This window comes from Cylas formicarius, unplaced genomic scaffold (assembly GCF_029955315.1).
Source record: "Cylas formicarius isolate icCylForm1 unplaced genomic scaffold, icCylForm1.1 PGA_scaffold_3__17_contigs__length_32017465, whole genome shotgun sequence".
NCBI lineage: Eukaryota > Metazoa > Arthropoda > Insecta > Coleoptera > Brentidae > Cylas > Cylas formicarius.
In genome coordinates, this window is record NW_026844326.1 from 7,704,247 (window position 1) to 7,714,697 (window position 10,451).

General features: G+C 32.4%; 1 protein-coding gene across 1 annotated transcript; it reads left to right on the top strand.

Annotated features, from left to right (window-relative positions):
* Nucleotides 1-1,780: 1,780 nt before the first annotated feature.
* Nucleotides 1,781-10,245, top strand: LOC132699629 (uncharacterized). The gene is made up of 3 exons (XM_060666452.1): nucleotides 1,781-1,966; nucleotides 2,009-2,178; nucleotides 10,173-10,245. The coding sequence occupies exons 1-3, from the start codon at nucleotides 1,781-1,783 to the stop codon at nucleotides 10,243-10,245; spliced, it is 429 nt and encodes a 142-aa protein (XP_060522435.1).
* Nucleotides 10,246-10,451: the final 206 nt, after the last annotated feature.

Here is a 10,451-nt window from a genome sequence, read left to right on the forward strand (position 1 = left end):
TTTTAAAGAAAAATCCACAGGCTATTGTAATACTGCTTATAAGACTTCTGGATTCTGGATTTTCTGGATTGAAGACATTAATCCCGAATAAAAGTTTAACTAGGCCAAGGGAAATTGTTTTTGAACAGGGATTGGTGAAAACTCATAAAGATATAGCCAGTGAATTTAATAAATATTTTGTGCAGAGTATTAAAGATATCATATAGGCAATAACTAGATCATCCGTCAATTTGATGTGTTTAGATCAAAACCAGGATACGAAAAATCACTGCATCACAGAGTTCGTGAGGTTTGAAAACATTTCATTAGTTCACTTAAAGAGGATCATGCCTGGAATGAAAAATGTTGGTGGGGCATTTCAACAAGAGTCTTCAAGGATGCTTTTGCGAAAGTTGGAAATAGAATATTGGACGTTATCAATGCGTCATTTTCTAAAGGCCAGTTTCCAGAGGAATGGAAGTCATCTTTGGTGGTTCCGGTGCCGAAGGTTCCAGGTACTAAGCTGCATTCTAATTTCAGACCGATCAACACAGTACCAGTGTACGAGAAACTATTGAAACTCATTGCAAAGGAGCAGCTGCATACACATTGTGATGAAAATAATTTAATTGTCTCTAGTCAATCGGGATTTCGAACGGGATATTCTTGCGAGACTGTGATGGTTAGTATCTGTGATAAATTTGTTGGGACTGTTGATAACAATAGTTTTGTTTTGTCTGTGTTTTTGGACTTTAGAAGAGCTTTTGAGACTGTCAATAGGGATATTTTAATAGCATATTTTAAAAGCACTTAGCCCTAGATTGGCTAAAATCTTATTTATCTGGCAGAACACAAAAAGTAAAGTATGCGACATCTGTGTCTGAGTCTATCTTGGTGGACCATGGGGTACCACAAGGGACTGTTTTAAGGCCATTATTGTTATTGAAACGTGAACCAAAAAAAGAAATAGCATTTGAACATAAACAAAAAGAACAAAAGTTCAATATACAGCTTTTACACGATGAGTCAATACGGTACTTATATCAGCGAAGAATAGACCAAAAACTGGAAGAATTCAGCCTCGACGACCTAGGGACAACATACGAGCACATAAAAACATGCATCAAAGAAGTAGCTAATGAAGCTCTCGGAGAGAAGGAAGAACCACAAAACCAACATAAAATAGACATTAATAAATACCTAAGGGAAATCATAAATGTTAAAAACCGTTAAAAAGATGTTTGAAAGAAACCAAATATCTATAAAAATCGAAGATAGACTCTCAAAAAGCTTTAAAACAACAAAAGGGCTGCTACAAGGATGCTCTACATCACCAACATTGTTTAAAATATTTCTAGAGGAGATCTTAAAACCATGGAAGAAAAAATGTGAACAAATGGGAATTCCAATCAGAGGCGACTGTCTTTACACGTTAAATTTCGCGGACGACCAAGTTGTACTCGCACAAGACGAAGAAGACCTAAGTTACATGTTACGAAAACTGAAGGAAGAATATGAAAATAATGGAATGGAAATAAATTTTTCGAAAACGGAATACCTGGCAACAACAGAAGATGGAGAAAACTACCTACAAGTCGATGAAAATCATCAAATAAAGAGAACCAAAAATTTCAAATACTTAGGTTTCATAATATCTCAAAAAGGGACAACAGAGGAAGAAATGAACAGTAGACTAGACCAGACGCGAAACTGTATCAGACAACTAAATTCAATACTCTGGGATAGACACATCACTCGACACACCAAATCACATATATTTAACACCATAGTACAGAGCGTAATGACATACGGCGCGGAAAACTGGGTGATCAACAAAAAATACAAAAGTAAAATACAGGCCACTGAAATGGAATACTGGGGGAGAAGTTGTAGAATTTCGAGAATAGACAAAGTAAGAAACGAGGAGATCAGGCAGCGAATGGGTATCAAGAAAGATACCTTAACATTGATTGAAGAAAAGAGATTGGTATGGTATGGGCATGTAAGAAGAACGGACAGAAATAGGTAGATACACAAGATAACAGAATGGAGCCCCATAGGTAGAAGGAAAAGGGGTAGACCCAGAAGATCTTGGAGGGATGAAGTAGATGAATCTATGGAAAAAAGAGGTATCGGAGATGAATGGCAAGACAGAGATGGATGGAGGCGTAGGTTGAGAGAAGCGAGACAGCGACAGCTGTAAAAACCCTATATATATATATATATATATATATATATATATATATATATATATATATATATATATATATATATATATATATATATATATATATATATATATATATATATATATATATATATATATATATATATATATATATATATGTATATATATATGTATATATATATGTATATATATATATGTAAATAAAATGATGCCGCCATACATTGGTAATAGGGATAAAATTACTTTAAGAATGTTAATGACTATAACACTAGAAACCGTACTGATTTCATCCTAGTCAATCGATGTAAAACTACACATATGTTGAATATCATTTTAAATAACGGTTTGTTGGAGTTCAATAGGCTGCCAAAAAATATTAAGGAGTGTGATAATTTAAATGCTTTTAAAAGATTAAACTTATGAATTATCTGAAATTTTAATCTGATATTTCTTTTATTATTGTTTTGTGTACTTTTGTAGTTATATACTGATTTAAATTTTCCTATTTTGCTACTGGCTCGTATATTTAAAATGTAAATACGATTGTTTTCGGTTACAGCTTTATGCTAAATAAATACGATTATTAGATTCCACCTGCGTTGGTTGTTGTATTTTTTGAAGGTTTGTTTTCATGATAGTCGGTACCACCACGAGCAAAAAAAAACTAGGTAAATATTTAGGTTTACAAAAAATATTGAATAAAAATAGGCCTTTACTGTAAAACTGAGAAGTCATATTAGTTCTAGTTTTTTTGCGCGCGATAGTACCTACTCTCATGTAAGAGATCTTACTAATAAGAGTTTAATGAAATTAAATACATAAATGTATACCTACATCATCGTGGAGATTACCATCTAAGATCGCCTTCATGAGAGTACTATCAGCGTCAAATCAAGCCTTTACTTAAAAGACGGATGTAGGGATTTTTTAAATCTATTTTTTAAACATATAAGATACCAGTCTCGTTCTTTTTGTTTTTTTTTTATAAAGCACAGATATATAAAACCTGTCTTTCTCAAAAATAAAATATTTTCATGTGCGGATAAGAAGGCAAACACGTCACAAACATAAAACAAAATAATGTGAAAATTCAAAAGCTGCTTGGCTGAAAAAAGCTACTTTCCTCACAGAATAACAGAAAACCTGTCAAATATGAGTTATTCTAGAATTTAGTTCAAGATATACTCAAGATTACTCTTTTTTTAAGATACTTTAGGTAGGTTGTTCTATATTTTTGCTATATTATATACCTACAATTTTTTCATATCTACAATAGAAAAAAATCAGATGTGTATAAAATATGTTTTATGTATATCGCCTCCTACCGCAGTGATGACTTCACCAACCAGCCAACCGATAGGTTAATTCCATCACACGCAAGTACCAAATACTGGGATAGAATTTTTGTAGTCCTGCAACCAATTGGACTACTGGACATTACCTTTCCAGTCTTTCTCATAGGCTTTTGGAAATAACCTCATAATTAAGTGAGGTCCACTGGTATCCTAAGTGTAAGATCCTATATCTTCTCACTATCGACGTTTCAACTAGTATAACTTAGTATGTCCTAACAAACATCCTATACTGTGGACGTTCCAATTAGTAACGTCGTATATGCTTGAGACGTCTTAAGGATGTCCCTTAGCTGAAACAGTATATCCCTAGGATTTACGCTATGTCCCGTCAGATATCCCGAGAATGTTTTACGGGCGTCCTTGTGCTATTTCGAATCGTTTATACAGGGGGGGTCAAAAGAAAAATATTATTTTTCGTGAAAAAACCAAATCAAATCAAATGGAACACATTGTACCTAAATCTGGTATTTTTGTGGTATACACATTTTTGCTAACAAAATACTGAACAAAAGACTGAGAACAAAATAAATATTGCCTGAACATAAAAAGTCTATAGAGACGAATTCAGTACAATTCTTTCAAGTAGTAACAACAATTTATTAAATGGGAGATATATGCTAATAGTTCCAGAAGAAGCAATTAAAAACTAAGAACAAAAAAGTTTCATTATATTTATTGTTGGAAATGTCTCCCAAATAAGGCCCTTCAACGGTATTTTACTATAGCACCCCGCACATATAAAGACCATTTTTCCTGACTGTGTGTTATCATAAAATGGGATCTATTGCTAACATAATAGTGAAAATTATGCCGATTAAAACAACCCTTTTCATGGAATGTCGATTCAACCGTAAATAGCACATATTTGAAAAAATCATTCTTCTCTCTAGTGTCCAGTCTCAAAATGTTGATATAATTTGATAATCATTTTCATTGAATTCTTGATAGAGTTGTACGTGATTAGGATGCATCTTATTTTTTCACAAAATATTATTCACAGAACTCTTAGAAATTATGGTTGCTTTTCTGTGACGCTAAATAATACTTGAAATTCATTTTCCTCATTCACTACAGTGTAGTCTTTCGTTCTTTTCATAAGCAACACTTCCAGTTCGATTAAAAAGTTTCATCAAATTCTCGACAGATCTTTTAGACGGCTGCCTTCTCTCATAATACGGTTTCTTGAAAATACCTTCTTCTCGGTAGATCTAAGTACGAAAATCATGTCCGCCATTTCTTCTATAGAAAAATTCATGATTAAGTTGGAAGTTAAACATCTAACAACAAATTAATTGAGAAAACTAATACAAAATTTACAAATAATTATATATTTGCATTTTTATGACCTATACAAATTTAGATTTGCATGGTCGGTTGATATTTGTAGTAATCTGAAACATTGTTATTATTATTATTACTGAACTAATGGATAGAAATTAACCATTTTTTTCACAAAATTTTGCTTTGTTTTGTGTAGTTCGTAAAAATGTGTATACCTAATAAAAATGCTAAAATAAGGTAAAGAGAATACTTAATAAAATTGAAAGAACATTATGAGGCGTGAATAATGGAAGTATAATATAGAAGATGTTTCATTTGATTTTTTCACATAAATTAATATTTGCCATTTTAAGTCACCCTGCATAAATGATCCGAACTAATATTGTAGGGTACAGGGTATTAGACAAAGGACATTTTTGGCGAAAAAATTTTCATAAATCCGAAAACACTAACTATAGCCAATAACAACCCTACATTGGGTAATTGAGCATAAAATGGAGTGTCTATGAATGCCATTTCATATAGGGTTTTGCATTAAAAAAACGTAAGTTTGTTTTCACACAAATTTATGGATCATTCTGAAGCTAATTTCCAATTCTTTCTTTTACTCTCATCGATAACCTTTGTAAATCAAATATTAGACATATATTACCTTGACACACTATTTGGACACCTCTATATTTATTTTCGGAGTGCCTAATAAAATTTTAACATGCGAATTTGATGTCCCGTTTAATTTTGAAGATGATGATCACTAACTTGTATTTGTAAATATAAACAGTTGACTTTTAGGAACCCTTTTATTGAAGGTAAAAGGCCTTCCATTTATGACAGGACAGGCAAAACATGACAATTTTTGTGCCTGCGATATTTTTTTTCGCTGGCTTGTTTCAGTAATTTTTATTAACAATCCGATACCTGCCATTTAAATCAAATAACATTCGAGAAATTCCACCGAAATCCTCGTCAAGATTCCCCGCACGCAACAAAAGCAAAAATAATAAAAAGCCGAACGTCCCGTGATATTGTTAATGATATCGACATGTCATTTATCGATGTGATGGAGTCGGGTGAGGGACCGACAATCCACTTGACCATGACAATGCTAATGGTGTTGAGTCCCATTGTCCTCAGCTTTTCAAAGTTAAAACGCCGCTAAGAGGGATACAATGATGTATTGTGCTCTATACAAGCACCTTCTTGTGTAACGTGCATGAAGCAGGTAGACCTCATTTCGATCCGGCGAATTTCGTTCGATAAGGCTGTTTAATATTGAACCCTCGGTATTATTGCTTATATGATAGATACGCGAAACGTATACGTCTTGTAGACTGTTGATAAGGTGATTAATTTTATATAGCTTAATGATAGATAGGTTCTTTAATTGTAGCACGTCCAAATCTACGATAAACGTATATAAGCAAACAGGCATTGAAATAAACAAACAAAAATTATGAAAAACGTATCGACCACAATCAAATAGTCCCCACTATCAAGAATTAGATAAAATCCTTTATTACTTGAATTGTATTGATATGGAATTGGGTTATATGAGCTTAGATCGAGAGAATTTTTTACACTTTTGGTGTATTTAAACTTCATAGTTCGAAGCAAAAAAGATCATTGGTATAAACTAAAAACAATAACAGACCCACAATTGACTCCGTGCATTGCGATTCGTAAACTTAACATTTCACTATTGCAAAAAACTGCTTCATTTCTATCATAAAAATAAGCAACTAAGCAATCTTAACCGCGTCTGAGGGACTCAGTCATCCGAGACAATATTCAGGCCCCTCCTTTAGCTCATCCAACCTCAAACAATATATAAGCAGATACAGAGTAGAATGTCAGCTCTGAAGAAGCCAACAGGATGGTTCGCGAAACGCCATCAACAACCGACGCAGAATGAATCCAGAAGATTTTTTTTAACAATTATCTCTAAACAGTGCCTAATGTCCGAGAAAACTAATTTTGAATAAGTTATAGGGTGAATATAAATATATAAAGAGATCGTTTAACTTATCTGTGTTGTAATAATAGAGTTTTTATGTTCTTTAACAAAGAAATCAAACCTATTTGAAGAGTTTCCACCCCGTGCTAAATCATTAAAACTTTTGATGCATTAACAATAGAATTTTGAAGTATTTAGTACTTTGAATATTAATTTAAATTGAACTCCACTTTAAAATATTTAGCTCTTTGTATGGCCTGGTTGTGTTAGTTAGTCTCTTATAGTCAAATAATCTTTTCACTATTTTGTTTTGTAACACTTGCATCCTTTAAAAACTGGTTTGGTTACGAGTTACAAGTTACAATATAGGAAACAAATCATGAGAAAATTAATATAGATCATGTTCTTATTTTTTCACCATGAAAAACGGCTACAATTAAATATTGCAGCAATAATGCTCGTTCCAACTTAATTTGTCATCCATAGTAAACCCTCAATATTTAAAATTGTTTGCATGTTCTAGAGGTGTATTATTATTATATATAGTATTAGTAGAGTATATAGTATTTACATTTTGTGTTTGTCTATTTTTCGCTTAAATACCATAAGTATTGTCTTAATAATATTAATTTTTAATTTAGTAATATATAACCAATTCACATTTTTCCTGAAGCCACTTCATATAGAATATTATCATCTGCCCCTGTGTACACTAAAGCATTGTCATCAGCGAAGGTAAGAGGCGTGCTATGGGATTGCCAAGTTTAAAGCTTGAAACATAAAGAGGGTATAACAGAGGCCCCAAAATAAACTATGCGAAGAATTTCACTATATCATTTAATATTGACAAGTTTGACAAGTTAATTTAAAAAAAAAAACTCTATATATATTTCACATTGAAGAAATTTAGTCAATCTAATTATGTTTAGCTTTTCATATTTATGTGATTTTTATTGTATAATGTTTAATTATAGATTATAAAAACGGTTATTCTATGCACATTCCGGACAAACACTTTTATATCTAAGAAATGGCTAAAGAAATGTAGAGTATAATGTTGATAATTTTTGATCAGAATTTAATTTCGAATTGATTTAAATGAAAAATTACGAGGTGTTCCATTTGCAAAAAAAATAGCAATCAAAATGGTCAAAAACAAATATTTATTAGTACAATCTGTATAGGTTTAGGAAATGTTCAAGGGGCCATAGATAGCTCCACGGTCCAAGTTATTCCTGTATTAATGGTCCCGATAAGTTGCTTTCTTATATTGAGTAATTCCATTTTAAGCAAACTAGCATCTGACATTTGTTCTGTTCGTTTTGGATTTAACAAAAGTTGTTCAGAGTTTTATTAAGAATCCAAAAACAAATAGGGGGTTCGATTTAAAATAACAAACCTGATATTGACCGTGATTACATGACTATTTGAAAGTATTTTTAAAGAATGCATTAGCTGCTCATAAATACTCATAAATACTAATGTTGACATAAGTCTAACGGGTCACCTACACGAATCACTCTGTATATATTGCGTATTGCTTTCAATAAAACTAAAAGTCAATTTCCTGAATTTTTGTCGGTCCTGTTGTTACTTACTAAATGTAATATTGCACATAATAAGTTTTACAACTTTAGCTACACTTAATTATGTACGAGTGTTTGAAACTTTTGCCGTAATAGAAGCCCATGCAATAAAATTACAGCAATATGTTAAAATGGTGTATGGGTATGGCAATATGATTGCTATTCAGTAAATCACAGATTTAATAACTATTTAAATATCAAATATGGCACTTTATTGCATGAGTCAATACCCTTAACAACGAAACTAACTTTTTAGATAATGACATAATTACACGAATTTTATAATAGAAAATATAGCGGTGAATGTCTAACGAACTCCTATAGACGAGGTAAAAAAACTCCAAGTTTCAATCAAATTTAAATGAAATAGTCGTTATCGATCTGAAGTTTTAAGCGGTCAAAAGTCGCAGCATTTTTATTTACGCGCCCTGTACCGTCGTACCACAATGACAAGTTAGTCTGTAGCCCCCCCATCGCTCGCTACCTTTAAACTTTATAAGAAAGAATTCATATTTTCGATCATCGATTTTTACGATAAGATCTACATTTTTTTCTATAGAGACCGGGTCATTTATAAGTCTACGCCGCATCAACATGAACATTTTTCTTTGCATTATTTTTTATTGTTGTACTTTTTTTAACGTGTTGCCGTTCTCGAGGTATCCCATTATGCGTTGCAGGTTGCTGCCGGTGATAAATTAACAACGCCAAGGTTATTCTTATGTTTTATTAAGAATAATATTTGTCGGTGGTGCTCGGGCGCACTAGAAATGACGTTTTATGATATGGAGGTGGGACACACCAGGTCGTTTGTTTGTTTATGTTCTGCATCATATCTCCAGTTAAATATTGAAGAGTTAGATAAAAAATTTAAATCAAAAAGAAGCAAGTTTTTTATTTATTATCTCCTGGTAATAGAAGAAAAAATTAATATAAATATATGCAATATATAAATATAAAGTATAAATTATAATATTCACGTTTAAATTTTAGGTCAAATTACCAAAACTCAATATAAACGTGTATAATCATGGATTATGTTATACAACGAATAAGAATGCGCACGATAGCCGTGCAACTATTGCTTCTATGTTAAAATAAAATTAATAAAAAAAATAAAATAAAATCATATCAGACTTGAACACAGTAAAATTATTATGTACCTTCTTTTTAGAACAAATTTCCTTCAGAATTAACGAATTGGCAATGCCATTGAATCAAAAATATCGGTACTTTCGATGCAAAAGTAAATAACTTCCTAAAAAGCAAAGATTTTATTGGGTGAGTGGTATTAATATTTGGTATATTTGTATTCAATGTTTTATTTATATTCGCATTGTGCGTTTAAACTTTAAAATTGACGGAACCAGATTCTGTAGAATGCGAATGATACCACTGTCATAGCAGATTACCTAGTTCAACGAAGCATTTGGACATTCTAAGACCAAGATGCAGGTACCCGTACAAGGTTCATCGGTCAAATACTTGGGTGCTATGATCAGTGACTATAGCCAGCCATAACTATAATGAAAAGGTTCTTTATAAGATCCGATCTCACCCTATATAACTCGGAATGTGTGTCCTCTGTCCGGGATATGCACGCTGGACATTAGAAATAAGTATGGAAAAAAGTATGCTATGTACATTCTCAACAGGATGCAGAAACAAAAACTGCTGCTCGTCATAAAAGACTGGAAAACTCTCGTACCTAGGGAGATGGTTGTAAACGGTTGCGGTTGATGCTACAAGACAAGATACACGGAGGAAGCAGAATTCATGGTTGACGGGCATGCGCAGATGGTTCAGCTGCAAATTTATGGATGTTTCAGGCTGTGGTCTCAAATCGACTTTGGCCTTATCGACCGCCAACCGGAAGACGGCGAAGAAGGAGAAGAATTATAATTTTAATTGTCTTAGTGAAGCCGATGGTTTCGTGCTTAATTCCTTTCACTTCAGTGAACAATTAAGAAACACTACATTAGATCCAAAAGCTTCGAGATAGAGTCCCTCTTTACTAAAGTCTGTTCGTGAAGCTCTCAACATTATTTCTTTCTCAACCTAATTAGAACATGCTTGTTTGGAAAATATTTTTATTGCAAGAGTGAAAT